This window comes from Equus asinus, chromosome 25 (assembly GCF_041296235.1).
Source record: "Equus asinus isolate D_3611 breed Donkey chromosome 25, EquAss-T2T_v2, whole genome shotgun sequence".
Taxonomy (NCBI): Eukaryota; Metazoa; Chordata; class Mammalia; order Perissodactyla; family Equidae; genus Equus; species Equus asinus.
Genome location: NC_091814.1, coordinates 34230664 through 34252505, shown reverse-complemented (window position 1 = coordinate 34252505; position 21842 = coordinate 34230664). Strand labels below are relative to the sequence as shown.

Below are 21842 nucleotides of genomic sequence, written 5' to 3'. Positions count from 1 at the left end.
TGAAGAGCCCTTGTGACTGCATTGGGGCCACGCAGATAATCTAGAATAATTTCTTTGTTTTAAGGTCAGCTGATTGGCAACTTTAATCCCATCTACGGCCTTAATTTCTCTTTACCATGTAATTTGGCATATTTACAGATTCCCAGAATAAGGACTTGGGCATCCTTGGTGGGCCGTTATTCTGCCTACTGCACCCTGCACTGCCCTCTTGCCTCCAATCAGAAAAGGATAGATGGAGGCAGCAGGAGGAAGGGAAAGGAGGCCAGACATGGAAAAATGAAGTTTCCTTTTATAGATAGATTAGGAAGTGGCCATGATGACCTTTGACCTTAGCAGCTTCTCTTTTGCCTCAAAGCCTGAAGTTGGTCGGAGCAGGAAGCCAGACCTTAGGCAAAGCAGATTTGGAGTAGTTCCATGGACTCGCATGAGCCTTCCCTGCTTTGGGGGAAACTCTGCTGGGTGCATCTCCCTTCTAGAGCGTAGAAGATCCACTTCTCAGAAGTCCATTTGGCTGGTCTCAGTGGTGACTTGGCCCGAATTTGGTGACCTGATACGCAACTCTCAGAGCTCATCTCCTGCCTCTCAGTCCTCTAACAATAATAAATATAATGGTAATGATGACAGCAGCCATTTATTAGGTGCTTTCATGTACTACACCTGTGTAGGGTTTTTTATATGTACTTTATCACGTAATCTTCATGGCCATTCTGTAAGGGAGATGGCTAGTCCTAGTTTATAGATGAGGAACATGAGGCACAGAGAGGTTGAGTAACGTGCTCAAAGTTAATGAGTGGCAGGGCTCAGATTGAACCCAGGGCTGTCTCTAAGGTATTCTGACTCTGGCTCAGTTTTTCCTAGATGAGATGCTTTCTTCCTCCTAAATCCTCCCCTTCTTCCATCAGAGTCACTCATGGACTCCTTCACTTGTTATGCCAAGTGCTAAAGCCACACAGAAGGTGAGTGGGACATGGCCTGCCTCCGGGAACTCAGGACACGGAGAGAGAGAAGGCAGGTTACCCAAAGAAGAGCTTTTGTCCCTACTTCTACAGAGCCTGCCCTGAACAGTCTAACGAGGTCCTTTTCTCTATGTTATCTGCTTTCCTAGCACTCAGTGCTTTTCCATTGTAGCATTTAGCCTAGTTGAGAGGTCATGTTTATTGAATGTAATTTTTTAATTGTTATCAACCTCTTGGTCCTGCCCCTGAGTTCTGTGAGGCACTAGGTTTTGTCTTTTTCCACCTCTTCGTTGTAACTCCAACGCCTAGTAGAGTGCCCGGCCCCAATCCCTTTAGGTGCTTGGTATATATTTGCATTCTGGGACCAGAGGGAGGCAGGGGTTTGGAGCAGGAAAGCGTCTCATCGGAGTCCACTTGAATGAATGAATGAGAGCCAAAGAAATGGTAGAGACAGGTGCCTCTGAAATGAATGAAGGAGGGCTGCTTGGTGCAGGAAGGGGGATTAATCTGAAGGAAGGGTGATGTGTAGGTGAGAAAGAAGAGGCTGGCCAGGGAGGAGAGATGGCACGTGCAACCATGTGGAGGTAGGGGTGAAAATAGGACATTTTAGAAACGGTAGGTAGCGCTGTGTGGTTGGAGTGGATGGTTAGTGAGAGAAGGAAACATAGACTGGGTCAGGTTATGGAGGATTTTGAGTGTCACATTTGGACTTTATCTGGGGAGCAGAGAGTATTTAAAGGGCTTGGAGCAGAGCAGTAAGAGGAGTAAAGTGGGCATTTAAGGAAGATGAGTGTGGCAGTGGTGCGGAGCTGGATTTAGGTGAAGAGGGACACAGGCTACCGTGATAGACTGCTTTGATGTGGGAGAGGAGAAAAGGAAGACACAAAGAAGATTCTGAGGTTTGAAGCCACGTGAATGGGAGAATGATGACCTCTAGAGTCCAGAGGGCCAAGTGGCTCAGAAAAGATGCTTATCTGCTGTAAACATCCCAAGCTTCAGTTGATATGATGTGTCTGGGTGGAGATGGCCCGGAGGCAATGAGAGGTGTAGGATTGACTGGAGAGAGGTGAGGACTGGAGTTGTGAAAGTGGAAGAGGTCCGGCAGCGGGAGGGTTAGGAGCCTTAAGGAAAGCCAGGGCCTGAATGTAGAATCAGCAGGGGAGGGCCATGAAGACTGAACCTCGGGGAATGTCCCTTGTCCATTTCGGGGCCAGAAGAGGAGTTGGAGCTGGATTTGAATGGACGGCCTGGAGGGAGGAGTAGCCAGACAGGAGGACAGCAGTAGGGTGCTGGGCGTGCTGAGCATTCAGCAGCAGAGGTTCAGGTTAAGCACCCAAACATTCAGGATCAAATTCCCCATTTTATTCTCAAGATAAATAATCTCATACCGTAATGTGGTAAAAGGCTCAATCTGTCAAAGGAATCACAACTACTTATTATTCTTTTCAAAGGGAGAAATAACACGAGACGTGCTAATTGAATAAGCACTTTATTACGTCAGAGATGTAACCAAATTGAGGAATACACTTGGTTAATTAGTCATTACAATTAGTTCTCCATGGAAACAACTGTATGTTAATAGAATAGACAAAGATAAGCAACCAAAGAAAAAAATAGGTAAATTGGACCCCATCAAAATGAAACATTTTTTCAGCAAAGGATACTATCAAGAAAGTGAAAAGATAGCCCACAAGATGAGAGAAATTTTCAAATCACATATCTGGTAAGGGCCTTGTATTTAGATTATATAAAGAACTATTACAACTCGATAACAAAACCAAATAACCCATTTAAAAAAATGGGCAAAGAATCGGAATAATGTTTCTCCAAAGAAGATATACAAGTGACTGATAAGAACATGAAAAGATGCTCAACATCATTAGTCATCAGGGGATGCAAATCTAAACCAAAGTGAGATACCACTTCCCACCTGCGAGGATGGCTACAAGAAGATGGGTGATAAGTTTTGGTGAGGATGTAGAGAAATTAGAACCCCCATACACTGCGGGTGGGAATGTAAAATCATGCAGCTGCTATGGAAAACAGTCTGGTAGTTCCTCAAAAAGGTTAAATGCAGAGTTACCGTATGACCTAGCAATTCTGCTTCTAGGTATATACCTAAGAGAAATGAAAACTTGTGTCCACACAAAAACTTGTACAGTCTTGTGCTGTATGACATTTTGGTTAGTGATGGACTGCATGTATGATGGTGGTCCCGTAAGATTAGTACCATATAGCCTAGATTTGTAGTAAGCTATGCCAGCTAGGTTTGTGTGAGTATACTCTGTGATGTTCGCGCAATGACGACATCACCTAACGACGCATTTCTCAGACCGTATTCCTGTCGTTATGCAGTGCATGACTATACGTGAATGTTCATCGCAGCATTACTCATAATAGCCAAAAAGTAGAAACAAGCCAAATGTCCATCAGCTGATGAATGGATAGATAAAATGATGTATTGTGTGAACAATGGAATATTATTTGGCAATAAAAGGGAATGAAGAACTGGTACATGCTACAACATGGATGAATCTTGAAAACACGTTAAGTGGGAAACTCAGACACAGAAGGCCGCATGTTGTGTGATTCCATTTATGTGAAATGTCCAGAATAGGCAAATCTGTAGGGACAGAAAGTAGTATCTTGGTTGCCAGGAACTAGGAGGGAGGAGGAGTGACTGTTAATTGGTATGGAGTTTCTTTTTGGGTAATGAAAATGTCTATAATTGGATAATGGTGATGGTTGCACACTTTGTGAATATACTAAAAACTAAGTATAGTCACTTGAAAAGGGTAAGCATTATGGTGTGTAAATTACATCTCAAAAAACAAAACAAACAAAAACAACAAATCTGCCCCATCACTAAAAAGAAAAAAAAAAAAGGCTAGACAAAGGATTCATTCCATCTTCACATTCAGAAGCATCTTAGCCCACTGCTCTCTGCAAGGGTAGAGTTTTGCAGGGTTATAGTAGAGAACCACTTCCCCTTCCTGTGAATAAAGGTCCCACAGTGTTTTCAGAAATTGAATTGCTCATCACATATCCCTTTAATGGCTTGACTTACGTTCTGGGGCAAATTTGGGGTTTTGAAGCAATTTTGTCATGGATTTTTACAAAACTCATGAATTACCTTTCCCGAGGAAATCTTGTGCATTATTTTTCTCTTTCTACCAATGTAAATTTGCAGTTTTATAAAGAATGTATACTTTTAAAACACATTCATCCAGCTTGCTACAGAAAAAGCCAGTGTTTGGTTTTTCTGACTGCAGGGTGCATGGGACATTTTGTCAAATATCTAGCACTTTTTTTTTTTTTTAAGTTGTAAGATGTAATGGCATCTAGTTTCAGAATTGGAGTGTCACTTATAGCATGTGTGGATGATACGTAGTTTTACAGTTTTAATTCACATTACACGCCAATTTGTGGATCAACAGACCTGTAAAGAAGCTAAAGTTGGGCCAGCCCCAGTGGGCTGGTGGTTAAGTTTGGCACGCTTTGCTTTGTTGGCCTGGGTTTGGTTCCCAGGTGTCGACTACACCACTCATCTGTTAGTGGTCATGCTGTGGCAGCCCACATACCAAAAGAGGAAGGTTGGCAGCGCTGTTAGCTCGGGGTGAATCTTCCTCAGAGAAAAAAAACAAAAACAAGCTAAACTTGACTTCTGTGAGTGAGACAAAGGAGACCGTCTTGGCCAGTGTTCCCACAAGAGTAATTTGTCCAAGTACCTCTGCCAGACAAAGCCAGTGACACGATTGTCATGTGACCTCTCTGTGCCTGAAATTAGTGCTTTTAGAATTTTCAAGAACATGTAGGGAGAGATTCATCTCTTTCCCTAATCGAAGGCTTCATGGAGGCAGAACATTTCAAATCCTGTTTATCTGGTTTACGAAGGAGTGGATACCCGCCCGCAAAGGCTTTTCCTTGTTCGTCTTCATTATATGGTTCAGACTGGATGTAATAAGCAGTTTACCTTAAAGATGTCCCAGATTTATACTTGTTGTGAAGTTATATTCTTTCGATCAGACCTTCTTTTATCATCATTAGTGGCTGGAATCTTAAGTACTAATGTTCACTGTCTTGTAGAGGAAGAGCATTGTCCAGGAGTTGGGGCTCCAGGACTGTCGTTCTGTGCTCGGTTAGTGACTGTGGGACCTGGGTCACTGCACAAGAAATGGGTTGGATCAGATGGCCTTTTAGTTCCCACCAGCTCTTAAAAATCCTATTCCGAGGTTATGCATCAAATCAGTCACTTGAGAGTGCCTTCAGTTTTGTCTTGTGATCTTTTCAAACCCCATTAGAATGTAGCAGCCTGATACCTGTTGCCACTGCAGTTTTGAGCAGCTCGTGACAGTGGATGTTTTTACCTGCCACGTCTGGAAGTGGGCTTGTGGTCCCACATGGACCGTGGGAGCTGAGAGTGCCTTCCAAGCAAAGCAGGCCTGGGTGTGTCCCTGTGGACAGACCACCATACTGCGGATCCTGTGGCCCTGCAGCCCAGCTACACGTGACTGATCAAGAATCAGCACCTGAGCTGAGCAAAACCATCTGAGGCTGGGTATGCAGGAGGGTGGTGTCTGGTGATATGTCTGACAGGGCGCCCTATGCAGGGTGCTCTCTGGGAGAGGCTCTGAACGTAGGACTCATGGAGACAGACTGAGTAAAGCGGACCAAGGTCATGAGAGTAACATGAAGAGAAGGGAGATAGCAAAGCTGAGAGTGAGCAGAAATTGACACACACAGTCTCTAATAACAATAAGAAGTAGCAAAAGTAGGGGCCTGCCCGGTGGCGTAGCGGTTAACTGTGCACCTTTTGCTTTGGTGGCCTGGGGTTCGCCAGTTCGGATCTGGGTGTGGACATGGCACTGCTTGGCATGCCATGCTGTGGTAGGTGTCCCACATAGAAAGTAGAGGAAGATGGGCACAAATGTTAGCTTAGGGCCAGTCTTCCTCAGCAAAAAGAGGAGGATTGGCAGCAGTTAGCTCAGAGCTAATCTTCCTCAAAAAAAAAAAAAAAAAAAAGTAGAATCAGAGACAAAAGAAGCTGAAAAAGAGAATTACCTAAATTCCTTTAGGAGAACTGGACCTGCTGGGTGCTGTGGTGGCTTTGCTCTCAGCTGCCCAGGCGGTTTCCTTGGGGCTTCCTGGTTCCTCACTTCTCTTTGTAGCTGCAGAGGAAACGTTCATTGCCTTCAATAACCTGTTCTTTATGGCCTGAAGGAACCTCACAGACACTTCTGGGAATTTACTCTTCCTCATAAAGGAGAAACTTTCTGAAGTATTTTGCCAAAAATAGCAAGGCACACCAATTGGTTTATAGTTTACATGCCTGAGATGGACGAGTATTCTCTGACAAATTAAATGTAGCTATTTAGCTTTGCAAGACTTAGCTCATCTATTGTTTGAGTTATTCATTTAATAGACGTGGCAACATTACATGTCTCCTATGTGAAAGACACTGTATTCTGCCCGCCTCTCTTTTGTTTTCGGCATATACCTTTTGTAATTCATTATTATTAAGAGATTATAGTGCCATGGTCTTCATTTTTGCTGTCTTCATCATTTAGGGCTTCATTTTTGGGGGTTAGAGGGTACATTTTGTTTCTCCAGTGACAGCAATTAATTGAGCAGGCATTCTGTAATGCATTTTGCAACATTCTCACATTTACTTCTGTCGGACATCCTATAAAATTGACTTGATTATTTCCTTTTCACATAAGGAAAGTGAGGCTTAGGAACCTTAAGTAACGTGTCCTGGGTCACAGAGTAGTTAGCAGCAGAGCTGGAGCTGAAGCCCAAATCTCTTTGACTCTAAAGCTCATGCTCTTAACCACAGGGCTGGATATCTGGTCTGATTTTCAGTTCAGAAAATAAGTGAATAATGAACATCAAATTCTTTCTTACGCAAAATCCTCCTGGTGCTTGAGGCACAGGGCTGTGCAGCCTCCTCTGCAAAGCCTTTGCCGATCTCTGCCCTTCTCCCCATACTCCCCATTCTTCCCTTTGAGCAAAGGAAATCTCACATTTTACGTCCTCCCATCCTTCTGAATTCTCTAGGACTTGTAGTGCAGACCACCAATCCTTCCCTCTTGGCATCTCCCTGAAGCACCTAGCACACCTCTTGCATCTGGAGTTGATGCTTGATGCATGTTTGTAGAAGTATTAAATGCATGATTTCCTTATCTCTGCCAACATAGGACACTTGGATAGTTCTGTGCTGATCCTGCTTTTGTGCTTTTATTTTTTTGTAGTTGTTGAGGAAGATTAGCCCTGAGCTAACTGCTGCCAATCCTCCTCTTTTTGCTGAGGAAGGCTGGCCCTGAGCTAACCTCTGTGCCCATCTTTCTCTACTTTCTATGTGGGACAGCTACCACAGCATGGCATGCTAAGTGGTGCCATGTCCGCACCCGGGATCTGAACCGTCAAACCCCGGGCCACTGAAGTGGAACGTATGCACTTAACCACTGTGCCATTGGGCCAGACCCTGCTTTTGTGCCTTTAAATGAAAGCAATAATTATGAGCAAATAGTCTTATATCTTTCTATTTAAAGTCCTTTTTTTTTTTTTTTTTTGCTGGGAAAGATTCACCCTGAGCTAACATCTATTACCAATCTTCCTCTATGTTTTTTTTCCTCCCCCAAACCCCAGTACATAGTTGTATGTTCCAGTTGTAAGCCCTTCTAGTTCTGTGTGAGCCACCGCCACATCATGGCCATTGACAGACAAGTGGTGTGGTTCCACGACCAGGAATCAATTCCAGGCTGCCGAAGCAGAGCACACTGAATTTTAACCAGTAGGCTATCAGGGCTGGCCCTCAAGTCCATCTTTTATAGACAGCATTTAGTTGAGTCTCGTTTTTAATCCAGGTTGACAGTCTCTGCCTTTTTAATTGAAGTGTTGAGTCCAGTTACATTTAATGTAATTATTGATATTGTTGGATTTGGTTCTGCCATTCTGCTGTTCCTGTATGTTTGTTTCTCTGTTCTTCTTTCCTGCAAGTTATAAACCTTACAAGATTGTTGTATAACTTTTGCTTTAGATGGTCTAAATTTTAAAAATGTATAAATAGCTTTTTATATTTACCCACTTACTTAACATTTCCAGTGATGAGAGTTATCATCTAGTGTCATCTTCCTTTAGCTTTCAGAATTTTCTTTAGCATGCATTGTAGTGCAGGTCTGTTGGCGATGAACTCTCACCTTTTATGCTTGAAAATATCTTTATTTCACCTTCATCTTTGAAGGTTAGTTTTGCTGGAATACTTTAATTCTGGGTTGACAAAATTTTTTTCTTTTAACGCTTTAAAGATGTTCCATTATTTTTTGGCCACAAATATTCCTGATCAAAAGTTGCCTATCGTTAGATAAAATATCCTGTATGTAATATATCTTTTTTTCCCCCTCTGGCTTCTTTCAAGATTTTCGTTTTTAATGTTTGCTTTGGCAGTTTGACTATCATTTGCATATGAGTGGTTTTCTTATTTATCCTGCTTGGCATGTATTGAGCTTCTTGGATCTTCAAATTAATGTTTTTTCTACAGTTTTGGGAGGTTTGGGCTATTATTTTTTTAAAACCTTATTTTTTGACCCATTTTCTCTCTCCAGTTGCATGTTGTTAGACTGCTAGATATTGTTCCATAGTCGTGTAGGCTCTGTTCATTTTTTTCTTCAATATTTTTTTCCAGGTTGGATAATTTAACTTTAACGACACTGACTCCTTTTTTTTCTGCCATCTTTTGCTGTTAAGAACTATATAGTTTTTCGTTTCAGAAAGATTCAGTCATGAATTTCAATCTAGTGCTTATAGTTTCTGCCTCCCCTCTGTGCATTCCTTGTCTATATATTTTCCTTTAGGTCCTTTAAGTTCTGTAAGTTCCTGTCTGCTCATTGCAACATCTGATTCACCTTGGAATTGGTTTCTAGAGACTGCTTTTCTTTTTCTTGAGTACGGGGCCCATTTTCTTGTTTCTTTGCCTAGTGATTTTTGATTGAACACTAGACATTATAAAGGATACATTACAGAGGATTTGTTATGATCCTTTGAAGAATTTTTTTCTTAGCAGGTAATTAATGTGGCAAACTTTAAGTTCCAAACTCCTGTGTCCCGTGCATTAGTAGCAGCTGAAATCTCCATTCAATTCTTCCAGTTTCCAGCTGCTGCTTTTTTGCAGGCCCTCAGCAGTCTCCAGCCAAGAATTGGAGATTTTATTTGCAGATTTGGAAGTTCACTCCCCTTTATGGCTCCCTCCCTTTCGGGGTCCCCCCTACCTTTCTGACTGCTCTGCCAGCCCTGAACTCTGTCCACTGTCACCCTGAACCATGCCTTGTAGAGATGTGAGGGCCCCCAAGCAAAAAGCTGCAAATTTACAGATCTCACCAGGTGCAGTTCTTTTCTTTTGAGACTCTCTTCCAGTTTCTGCCAGCTTTTGATCCTTCTCCAGTGCCTTCAAATAATTTTTAAATATTTTGTACAAATTTTATAATTGTTATTTGTAGAAAGGTGGTATGAAGCCAAGCACATACCTTTTTGGGTTTACATTCGAGCTTCTCATCCTCAGCCTTGTGCTCAGCTGCTGTGGAGGAAATAGGGCTTTTCCTCAGGGAGCCACAGTTTCAGCCGAAGAGTAGAGATAGCATGGCGCAAGGAGCACTGTGGGAGTGTGTCACTCAGCTTGGGGTGCTGCAACAAAGTACCCCAGGGTGGGTGGCTTAACAGAATTTTTTTCTCAGTTCTGGAGGCTGGAAGTCCAAGATCATAGTGTTGGCAAGTTCGATTTCTCCTAAGGCCCCTCTCCTCAGCTTGCAGATGGCTGCCTTCTCCACGTGTCCTCATGTGGCCTCTTCTCTGTGTGCGTGCATCCCTCGTGTCTCTTCCTACTCTTCTCAGGAAACTAGTCCCATTGGATTAGAGCCCCACCCTCATGACCTCATTTAACCTTAAATACTCTGTCTCCAAATACAGTCACATTGGGGGTTAGGGCTTCAGTGTATGAATTTAGGGGGGACACAGTTCAGTCCAGAGCAGAGAGTCATCGAGGCTGGGGATGGTTTGGGAGCAGGCGGGAGAGGCAGAGCTGTGGTAGGAATGGCATCAGGACACATTTGATCATTTACCACATCAATGCCGAATGCTTGCTTATTTCAGGCACTGTGCTAAGGGTTCACTGTGAGCAAGTCTGGCCCTGTCCCCGCCCTCATGGAACTCACTGCCTAGGGGATAAAGAGACATGTAGACAGTGGCATGTACAGACAGGGGACATGTAGGGTGCCCCAGGAACACTGAGGAAGGGGTGCCCTAATCAAGTTAGGGGTCAGGCAAGGCTTTCTCGAGGAAATGCCTTTCTAAACTGAGATCTGAAGCATGAGATAGGAGTCAGCTGTGGAAGAAAAGTGCTTCAGGCCAGGCGTGGGGCCTGGCCAGTGGGAGGGGCTCGGGTTGAGGAGGGCACCCAGAGGAACAGGGACATTTAGTACAGCTGGAGGGGGGCATTGGGCTTGGAGTGGTGATGAGGGATAAGGCCGGAGAGGTAGGTTGGGGCCGGCTCCCTGTTGGATTGTAACTGTCTGTCCCTCTAGAGAGGAGGCTCCTTAAAGATGATAACCGAGTCTCCTTCAGCTCGGGGTCCCCTTCCTGGCAGTGTAGGTGTGTAGTGAGTGTTGACAGGGGCCATGTGTTATTATTTGGAGGAGGGAGCAGAGGTGGGGGGGTTGTAGAGGGGGGTGGCCGCCTGCACACCTGGTAGAGCAGGTGCAGGGCCTGGAGGTTGCCGACCTCCTCTGGTTGCACCTGCGCCCGCAGGTCACAGGTGTCTTGTTGTCGTTCAGCCCTGGACAGCGAGTCCGCCTCCAGCAGCATCCGCTTCAGCAAGGCCTGCCTGAAGAACGTCTTCTCGGTGCTGCTCATCTTCATCTACCTGCTGCTCATGGCCGTGGCCGTCTTCCTGGTCTACCAGACCATCACGGACTTCCGTGAGAAACTCAAGCACCCCGTCATGTCGGTGTCTTACAAGGAGGTGGATCGCTACGACGCCCCAGGTAGAGCCTACCCTGGACAGGCATCAGGGCCCAGGTCTGGAGCATAGCTTGCAAATGCTCCCTGAGCCGCCAGTGCACTGCCAGCATCGTGCTGGGCACCACGGGCAGGGCGGAGGGGTCGACACAGTCTAGGTATGGAGTACACACTTGAAGAGCTGCCATGGGCACCCAGCACAGTATGTCATGTCCCGGGGAGAGAGGTGGGCGGAGCCTGGAGTGGTCACTGCAGAACTGAGGTGGGCAAGGAACACTTTGCACAGAGGTAGTGTTTGGGCTGGGCTTTTACAGGTGGGAAGAGTTTTCTGGGAGGAGGATCAGCAGGAGCAAAGGTGAGTGTGGAGAGGCAGAGGGCTTCTCGGGAGAGGATGAGTCTGGCCTGGCTGGAGCCAGAGGCCAGTGAAGAGGAGAAGTAGGGATTAGAGGTGGCAGGGGGAGGCAAGGCCATCCAGAGGTGGTGGGGTCCTGCCTGGAGAGGGGGCTCCCAGGCCACACCGGCCATCCCTGTCTCAGCAGGGAGTCTTGTCCCAGAGCAGGGAGTCAGCTCTGCTGTGGAGCACACTGTCGGCTCCAGGGCGGTGGAGCTGGCCCTGGGCTCTGGGAGCATGGGAGGGAACGGGGAGGCAAGGGCTCTCTGGGGCCAGGCTCTGCCCGCCTGGTGTGTGCCATCTGCTCCGCCCACAGCGTGCCCAGGTGACCCTCCAGATGGCCCACTCCCAGGGCAGGGCCAGTCTCGGGTCCTCTCTGCCTGGGGCTTCTCGACAGGCATGCTGGTCACGGCTCCTTCGCCCGTCTTTGTCCGTCTCATGTTTGTCCGTCTTCTCTGTGTGTCTGCTTCGGTCTCTATCTGTGGGTTTTACTCTGTCTCTGGTCTCTTAGTGTCTCTGAGCTCCGCCTGGGTCTGGTGCCATGTGCTGCTCTCAGTGTTTCTGCCACTGAGGTCGGAGCAGCTCCTGTCAGGAGAGCCTTGGCTCAGGTGCCTTGGCTGTGGCAGAGGGAGGATTGTTGGGGTGCAACTTGCACAGGTGGAGCCCCCCGTCAGAGAAGGAGGTGAGAGAGAAACTGAGATCTGGGGAATCCCACAGCCGAGGGCCCCCCGTGATTGTGCAGGTGGGTGGCATTGCTGGGGGATTAGACTGAGCTAGGCTCAGTCACTGAGGCCCCTCGGAGTGTACAGAGCAGAGTTTTGAAGTGGGGGTTTCAGCGCAGGTGCTGGGGAGGCCGCATCCCAGGGCACCCCCTGCCTGAGGAGGGGTCATGTCCCGATTAGGATAGGGCTTTCTGAGGGCAGAATGAGAGGGGATATGGCTCCCCACCCTCTATAACCCTTTCCTTCTGCCTCCTCTGCAGTCACCCAGGGAGTCCTGAACTCAGGTTGTTGATGGGTGTGAAAAAGTGTACATGACATGGTTTTAGGGGTGTGGTCAGGGACTGTGACTTGTGACGTTCTTTTCCCTGTTTGCATCCCCCCAGGTATTGCCCTGTACCCTGGGCAGGCTCAGTTGCTCAGCTGTAAGCACCATTACGAGGTCATTCCCCCTCTGAGGAGCCCTGGCCAGCCAGGAGACATGAACTGCATCACCCAGAAGATCAACTACACAGACCCTTTCTCCAATCAGACCGTGGTAACTCTGTCTCCCCGAACTGGGTCTGGGTGGGCTGCTCTGTCAGCCCCGCCCTCCAAGGGCCCCGTCTTCTCTCTGCTGGGTGGTCTCACACAGTCCTTGCTGCGGGCCCTTGGCCCCCAGCAGACACGAGGCTGTGCCAGGTGGAGCTGCGGCCATTGCTGGCTTGGCTGCATTCAGGGAGGGCAGCGAGGCCTTCAGCCTTCTCGGAGTGACCGTCAGGGATTCCTGACCACGTGATAAGATCCTGTCCTTGATAGAAGGGTGAAGGGCTGCAGGGTGGGCCCAGGGTGACACAGTGAAGTGGGTTCTAGACCTGCCTGCTCGAGAGAGTCGCTGGGCTACTTTCTGAAAATATAGGTTCCCGGGTTCCACATGAGGCCGACTGGACCATTTTTCATGGGCACGGGGCCTGGGAATCCATATTTTGAAATAGGCCAATGTAAAGAAGGAACAGGGTCCTGTGCGGGCCTGCGTCACCTGCAGCTCAGCTCGGCTGGGGCGTGGACGGGAGGGAGGAGCGGTGCCTGCACAGGGTTTTGAAGGCAGACAAGGAATTGATTTACATCTTCTCCTTTTCATCTCATATCTTTGCTTCAACAAGGCTAGAAAGGGGCTGAGTAAAAGTTTCCCAGGTCAAAGAGAGGAAGGAAAGGTTTCTTAGGCAGAGGAACTCTGCACCAAGACACCGAGGAAAGAAACTGCATGTGGTGTTTGTGCCTCTGTGCAAGATTACAGTAATGGGGTGTTTCTGGAGGGTCAGATGCCCCCAGAAGAGCAGCGGGAGGCAGAAGCGGTGGCCGGATGAGAAAAGCACGTGGGTCGTGCTGCGGAGCACTTGCTCCTTTGGGCGATAGATAGCGAGCTGCCAGTGGGTCTTAAGATGAAAGAATCACACTAAGATTTTTTGTTAGTATGTTTACTCTAGGCTTCCTCGTAAAATCCTGCTGAAATGATTCCCACCCCTGCAAAAAAATAGAATAAAATATCAATAATAGCCCTGCAAACTAAGAAAGGGTATCCACCAGTGGACCAGAAATCTTGAGGAACTGGTGCAAAATATAAATAGCAAGTTCGGTTAGATTGATGGAGCAAACAAATCAGAGGAAACCTGTACCCTAAAGCAGATGCAGGAGAGGACTGTAGAGGTGAAAGCTTTCCTTCCACCTCCCGACTTTGAGCTCCTTCAAAGAGCGGGGCTGGCCGTGGGGTAGTGGTCAGGATAGTAACTACGGGACCACCTGCTCACTGGGCCTGCCACACCTTTTGCCCTCCGAGGGCACACAGGGCCGCTGGGGACAGTGTTTGCTTCTGGGTAAAAGGCCCAGGGCTGTTTTCCACATAGGGTAACGGAAGGCTCACCGCTTGGGCATTTGGGACAGAGAGAAAGCAGCACTTGAGGCTGGACCTCCACAGTGGAAGGGAGGAGATCCACCAGGAGAGGGTCTCTTCCCGGAAGAGAAGTACTCGGAGAGCCCGGCCTGCTGGCATTCCCTGCCCACTGCCACGGAGCGTCCTCACAGTGAGCCCGAGGCGGGGCGAGCCTGTGAGAGATCTGCTTAGGAGGAAACCCACACCCCAGACCTACACGAGTCTAATCCATCAGAAATAAAGATGGAGAATTAAGGGTCATTAGACATTTACATGTAACCAACAGCATAGAAGAGAAGGACCCGGAGGGACAAATAGAGTGGAGTCAAGAATAGGGAAATGGAATATAATTTAAATGAAAAGCAAAATTTTAAAAAATTTTAATGAAGAGCCAGATAGACAATAGAAATCCCAGCTCTGTCCGTTCCATCTGTAAACCTGCTCACTGGGCGCCCGTGCCTGCTTAAATGGCCCAGCTGGTGCTGGCGCTCTGGATGTCCTTTCTTGGCTCCCCAGTTGAGTAGGACATTTACTAGGAGTCCACTGCGTTAGTTCCCAAACCCGTTTATGCCTGTTGTACTTGTTATAATAGTTACGTAATTTAACTGAATATTATAAAAACCCATGAAATAAGGACAGAGAAGGAGAGTTGTTTCCGTGAAAACTAAGGTGATTGCAGTTACTGCCTCCAGCTCTGGGTGATGATTAGTGTTCTCCACCAACTCTAGATGTGGCTCCGCAGTCCATAGCCATAAACTAAGAGCGAAGTTCTCTGCTGCCTGTGCCCCAGGTCCCCCACCTTAAACCAGGGCCCAGCAGGGGAGGAGGAATAGAGATGCAGAGCAGAACTCCCGCGTGGGGAAGGGAAGAATGGGACGCGCACAGCAGCTACTCTCAAGGCAGCGATGAAGCCCTGCTGGGGGGACCTGGGAGATGTCCGCCCTCAGCATGGAAGGAGCATCTTGCTGGAGACCTCTGTGTCCTCTGTGGCCCCTGGCCTTGCCCGCTGGAGACTCTGCCATGGTGGTGGTCCTCCGTGGCCGTGTCCGGAGTGAATTAGGAAATAGGCCCTTCCTGGGCTGCACAGCTGTGGACACCCACTTCCTGCTGCACAGTCAGGGGGCGGCTTGAGGGTGGACTTGGAGGCTGGCTTGTTGTTATTTTTCTCCTGCACCCCTCCCCTGTGTTCGCAGAAACGTGTAGGCTTCTGGCTGTTTGCGTGCTGTGGAGTCCATGTGAAAGTGACCCAGCCAGGGGTCTCATGTGGTCCTACCTCGTCCATCTTCAGATTCTCAGTTATTTTTCTAGTCTCTCTTGTGCCCTCGATATAATCTAGTTAATTTTTACTGAATGCTTTGGTCTGGTACAATGAAGGTCACCACCTTTCTAGCCTGTGGGACCCGTATCTATTTCCTGGCCACCCGCCTTATTCCCCATGTCCAAATGTTAAGCTGATGCCTCATTTTAGGTGGTTGTTACCAGTTCCAGAAAACAACTTATTTATTGGTCAGAGAACAGGGTAAGCTACTGTGCAAAAACAGACACCCTGGACAAACACTGTGGCTGAGACGAGAGAGAAGTCTGTTTCTTTCTATGGGGATGGTCTGGGCATGCAGGCTGTGCCACACCGTGGGCTGCACTGCCTCAGGATGGTCAGCGATGGCTTCTGTCTGTCACTCTGCCATCCCCGTAGCATTGTCCTGGTCCTTGTGGTCAGCACTGGCTCGCCAGCGTGTGTACACGTGCTTGCTCCCAGGAAGGTGAGAAATGGAGGGCAAGCAGTTCCCTTTTAAGAGCGTGACACTGAGCTGTGTGAGTCACTTGGGCATATTCCAGGAACTCCGTCACGTGGCCACATCTGAGGCCAGAGATGAGGCTCCAGCAGGGCGACTGTGTTCTGCTAAAATCTGGGATTGGAGAAGCGGTTCTGGTTCTGCAGGAGGAAGTGGACGATGGAAACTGGGGACGGTTAGCATTCTCTGCTGCCACATAACGTGTCATGGCAAGGTTGAAAATAAATAGATGGACAGAGATCTCTTGAGAAAATGCAACAGTAACCAGAAGAAGTGGAGTGGCAATATTAATATCAGTTAAGATGGAATTCCAGGTGTAAAGAGTTAAAAGAGGACTGTTTAATATGGATTAGAGGCTCAACTCCACTTCTCTCCACCGGGAGGATGTAACAGTCATAAATCTTCATGTGCAGGACAGCATACTGTTTGTATATTTTAGGAAAAACCTGTTAGAAATAAAAAATACTATCACCTTAGAGTGGGCCTAACACCTCTCAGAAATTCACAGATCAAAGACAAAGAGTAGTAAGGATGAGAAGTGAGTAGCACAGTTAATAAATTTAGAGCGAGTGTGTGTAATGCTTGTGCCTGACAGACTTCTCACTCTTTTCAACTATCTGTAGAGCATTTATAAAAGTTGATGTAAAGATGTTTTTTCCCAAATTAATCTGAAGTCCTTATCATCACAGTTAAAAGTCCTGGTTGATTTTTTTCATGGAACTTCACACGCTTGTGTTAAAGTACATTTGGAGGAGCACAGGTACAGAATAACCCGCCGGGCTTGTGGAGGGGAGGAGTTACGTCGGGGGGACCCAGTCAGGTGCCAGCGCGGTGTGAACACCCGGGGTCCAGCCCACATCTTCGCATTGTTTGGAGAGTTGGAGCCCTGTGCACGCCGTATACAAAACTGGAAGCCAGGCATAGAGAGCCTCTAAATGTAAAAAAGTTTTTAAAAAAGTGCTTTAAAGTAGAGGAGCATATTGATATAATTTTGATATAATTTATGTGATTTGATGTAATATTGATATAATTTTCCTTAGCAAGCAAAACCCAGAAGATGTAAAGAAAAAGATTTATAAATTTCACTACAGCAAATTTAGAGCTTCATATAACAAATGGCATTAGAAACAAAGTTAACAGAAAAGCAACAGACTAGAAGGAAACATTGTACATATAACAGATGGAAGTTCATGTCCTTTCTAGATAAAGAGCTTCCATGGCCCAGCCAACCGATGAGAAAAGTGGACAGGGGACGAGGCGCATGCAGCTCTGGTTGGGGCACTAGACCCGGAGAGCTGCCCTGAGGGCTGAGCAGGAGGCAGGCGCCGACCTGGCTCCCTGAGCAGGAGGGTGTGGCCAGGGTCACTTTGGGGGCTGCCAGGGCGCTGAGGAGGTTTGGGCTTTCCAGTCAGGCCTCCAGGCAGACTCTGAAGTCTCTGTGCCCCAGGCGAGGGTCGGGAGCAGCCACGCAGCTCTCCCAGGGCTGAGATTCTGGCCTTTGTGTCTCTGCAGAAGTCCGCCCTGGTCGTGCAGGGGCCCCGTGAAGTGAAGAAGCGGGAGCTGGTCTTCCTCCAGTTCCGCCTGAACAAGAGTAGCGAGGACTTCAGCGCCATCGATTACCTCCTCTTCTCTTCTTTCCAGGAGTTCCTGCAAAGGTGGCCTTTTAGAGTGCACAGTGGGTTTGCTGTATACTCCATCTTATTCCAGCCTTGCACATCCCTGGGCTAGGGCGTGGGGGCGGGGACAGGGGAGCGGGGCTGCGGATGACCCACTGGCCCAAAGAAGGACCAACTGGAGAAGGGCCTCGGGCTCAGCTGGTCCATGAGACCCCTCACACAGTTAAGTCTGGTGCGGGGGCTGCTCTGACTCCTGCACGCAGAGCTGGCCTCATCCGGCAGAGAGGTTTGGTCAGCCCGGTGCTGGGGCTCCTGAAGACAGGAGGGTGCAGCCTTGATCGTGTGGCCCCTTGAGGGCCGTCCTCCCCTGTGCCAGGTTTCCCCTGCAGGGTCTGGGGAACTGTGTCTGCCCCTTGCTGAGTGCTTGGTGTGTGTTAGCCACACGTTTCTAATATGAGGATGACAGCTCCTGTCTGCCATGGAGACACGCCATGGTGCCATCTCTAGGGCCCAGAGTGCTCATTGCTCATTTTCTGCATGTGCCTGAGTCGAGGGTGACTCGGTCCCCGTGGGTCCTGTGGAGCCCTGGGGCTTCATTTGGAGGAAGTAGGGAGGCAGCCACAGCAGAGGAGAGGCAGCTTCCTCTGCCGTTCACACCAACACTGCCCCGTCCTTCCTGTTCTGGAGCTTGTGAAGCCTCCGCCTTGGCATCTTCTGCCCTCTTGGCCACTTATTCCCTCTTCTTTCCCCGCTTGAAGCTGGCCTGTGTCACCTTACCCCCATGCCCTCTGTGTGCTCTTTGCGTGAGCTTCCTTAATACTGCACTGCCGTTTCCACTTGCTTGTGTGCACTTGATGATCTTGCTGCACCTCCACCACCCCAGGCAGACGCTGTGGGTGTTCCATCTGGCTGGGAGTTCCCCAAGGAACTCTCTTCCCCTCTCTGAGCCTTCCACCGGGAGGCTGACAGGCCAGGGAGGGGTCCTCAAGGTGCTGACGTCCAGTGGTCTCCGAGTTGCCAGGAGCACTGTGCTGTGGGGCGTGTCTGCAGCCTTCAGTGCCCATGGCCCTGGGAGCAGGTGGTGGGAACGAGGGGGCAGGAAGGAGGAGGAATTCTCCCACTGGGAGCTTCAGGGATCGCGTTCTTGCCTTGAGCTGAGTGATTTAGAAGCCTCACCATTTAGAAGCCAGGAAGCAGAACTTGGAGAAGCAGCAGGGAGTAGGCAGCATCCTGGTGGTGCCAGCAAAGAAACCGGCTCGAAGTAGGGGCTGGAGTTTGTCTGGCCACGTGTGAGTCCTGCTGTGAGGCCTGACTGACTTGGTCCTTTCTTCTCTGTCCTCCAAGCCCAGACAGGGTGGGCTTCATGCAGGCCTGTGAGAGCGCCTATTCCAGCTGGAAGTTCTCTGGGGGCTTCCGCACGTGGGTCAAGATGTCTCTGGTGAAGACCAAGGAGGAGGACGGGCGGGAAGCAGTGGAGTTCCGGCAGGAGGTGGGTGGCACTGGGTTTGCTTTGCACTGCCAGTGACTCTCCCCTTGCATCTGGGGTGGAGGGAAGCTTCACAGAGGAGATGACCTTCCGCAGGGTCTTAAGGGTTGGGGAGACCGTCATCATGATCAGCAGGGACCCCATGGCAGGGGTTTACGTGTTCTTCCCAGGCCCTTTCCCTCCGTCACTGCTGGTCCTCACAGAACACAGGGGTGCAGAAACCTCTGCATTTTGCAGAGTGCGTAACTCGCCCAGCTGTATCTGAAGCTGGAGCCTGTGTCCTTAGCCTGCACCCCCTGGCGCTCTGAGAGACGGGCAGCTGCAGAAAGATCAGTTATTTGCAGGGAAGAGAGACTTGCTACAGTGGCCCCTAAACTGTTGCACGCGCGTGATGATCCACTGGGATGCAGGAGGGAAATAGTAGCTTGCTTTTTGTGTTAATTTTTTATCTCATCCTTTTTCTGTTTTTGAATGTTTAAAAATGCATGTAACATTAGAACAATGATAGTAACGTCACATCACTTCTAAGAAAGTTATAAATATGTTGGGTACATGCTCAAAATTTTTATTAATGGGAAGTGTGATCAAAAAGTCTTCAGCCCACTGGCCTGGAGCCAGGAGATAGGCAGGGAGTTTCTAGCCGTGATCCCGGTGACGCATGGAGAGGACCTTGGAAAAAGCAAGTGAGGATGGGGGGATGGGACGTTTTGGTTGCCTCAACAGGGCTGTTTGTCAGTCTCCCCCAAAAGCCAGGCTGCACGCCCACCTTGGGGGCTTCTGCCTTGGCAGTGGCTCTCCGCCCTCCTGTGGCCTCCACACCCAGAGCCTGAGCGTCCCGTGTGTCAGTGGCTGGGGACCTGCAGAGGCAGAGAGGAGACGGGGCTCTTCTCGCCCCCTCTGCTCCTCCGCAGAGGTGGTGGTGCATTTGGGCTGGACTCTGAGGGGCAGCACTGGAGAGGGCTGGGTTGGAGGAGAAGGAGCTCCTCCAACTGACAGGGCCATGATGGGCCAGAAGCCACACGCTCCTCCAGCTCTGCCCCTTCCCATGTCCTGGCTCCTGGGACGACTCTGGATTGGAGGCCTTTGGGGAGGGCTAAAAGCCAGTTTTCTGCAAGACGACTGGCGCTTTTTTCCTGCCTTAAAAGGCGACAACCCCCCTGGCAACAGATCCTTAAAATATTCCTATTTTGTAAGATAACTGTCATCTCCTGGATTTTTACTCCACACTTTTCTCCAGGAACTCCAGGTCCCTTCTCATCTGGCCCCACAACAGATGAGAACAGAGACTCAGTGTGTTCCCCTTACAGTCGGGTGTGACCCCAGTGGACCCCGGCTCTCCTGGTGGTTCCAGCTGTGCTCTGAAACCAAGGGGGCCACAACCCCAGTGGACCTCTGCATTTTAGATTGCTTTATGTGCCGTTCGTTGTTGTCTGAATTGGAAGTCTTGGTGGGGCACATGAACGCTTTTGAACAAAAATTTTAAATGTTTTTACATTGTTTTAAAGCTTAAAATTCTTTCATACGTATTGTTTCATTTGACCCTCACCGCCCCTCCGTGAGGTGGGCATTTTGTCCCGTTTTATGAGTGGCAAAGCGCAGGCTCAGATCAGATGATGGACCCAACCCTCTGGCCCGGGGCTGGGCTCCTGCCTCTGGAACCTGTCTGCTCTCTGTGACGCCACGCAGCCGCTTTAGTAACCGAGAACCAGACCTTAGCGAACATGCCTACGACACACTTACAGGAAACGCTCAGCTGTGGGGACCTGTGAGGTGGTGCTTTGTTCCTGTAGACCAGAAGGGTTGAAATACTCAGCTCTTAAGATCAAGTATTTTGAAATTTGGGATTTTTATGGCATTTAATTGTGAGTCTTATGCAGTACTTTTAATATGGTTTAATCACGACTACAGATACCTAATGAGATTTTGGTAACCATCCAAAACACTTCTTGTACATCCCAGATCCTAGCCATTTCCCCCGAAGAACTATGGAAACCAAGACAAGACAAAGTCTTGTCTCTGGTACCAGTTGCAGAAGGGTTGTGTCTATGAGATTTTTGGCTCTCTTCCTCCAAAACGTCGTGTGAGGAGAGCCAAGGTCTGAGGCCCCCTACCCTCTTTTCCCATGGGCCGGGCAGGGGAGGGCACCGAGGCGGTAACACTGCTCTCTCTCCTCTGTACCTAGACGAGCGTGGTTAACTACAATGACCAGAGGCCAGCTGCCGAGAAAAGTGCTCAGTTGTTTTTTGTGGTCTTCGAGTGGAAAGACCCCTTCATCCAGAAAGTCCAAGATGTGAGTATTACTTAAGATGATGAGAGCAGACTCCCTGGCCTGAGCATTCGGGCTCATCCTTGCAGGCCCTCCTCCTCTCTCCTAGCCCAAATCAGTTTGTTCTTCATATTTATGATGTTCATGCTCTGTATTTTTTTTTTTTTAAGATTTTATTTTTTTCCTCTTTCTCCCCAAAGCCCCCCAGTATATAGTTGTATATTCTTCGTTGTGGGTCCTTCTAGTTGTGGCATGTGGGACGCTGCCTCAGCGTGGCTTGATGAGCAGTGCCACATCCGCGCCCAGGATTCGAACCAACGAAACACTGGGCCGCCTGCAGTGGAGCGCGCGAACTTCACCACTCGGCCACGGGGCCAGCCCCTGTATTGTTTGTTTAATCTTGTCTTCGTCACTTGACTGTTGTCCTCTGAAGGTGGGGACCTTGTTTTTGTTCACCGTGACTTATCTGGTGCCCAGCAGAGTGCTCAGTACAGAGGAGCTGCTTCATAGTAACATTAATCAAATGAACTGAGTAGAAAGCATGAAGCTAACGTCTAGATTACTGCTGTTGGAAGCCATTCTTTAGTGGTTCTCTGTAGGATAAGAATCCTCATTATTTGTTCTAAGTCAGAGCAGAAAGGTACAAATAAAAAATTAACAGAGCCTCAGTTAATGCTGAATTCTCAGACTCACGGTTT

At 48.6% G+C, this 21842-nt stretch overlaps 1 protein-coding gene across 4 annotated transcripts in view; it reads left to right on the top strand.

Annotated features, from left to right (window-relative positions):
- PACC1 (proton activated chloride channel 1) overlaps positions 1-21842 on the top strand; it is a 32547-nt gene that overhangs the window by 6570 nt on the left and 4135 nt on the right. For 2 of the 4 annotated variants that reach the window (XM_014834810.3, XM_070497670.1), the window contains exons 3-7: positions 10781-10990; positions 12461-12612; positions 17289-17431; positions 18737-18881; positions 21061-21168. In XM_014834810.3, coding sequence (XP_014690296.1) covers positions 10781-10990; positions 12461-12612; positions 17289-17431; positions 18737-18881; positions 21061-21168 — 758 coding nt within the window. Of the gene's footprint in view, positions 1-10754; positions 10991-12460; positions 12613-17288; positions 17432-18736; positions 18882-21060; positions 21173-21842 lie in introns of those variants that run through there. The other 2 variants (XM_070497671.1, XM_044758622.2) reach the window with 2 other exon arrangements.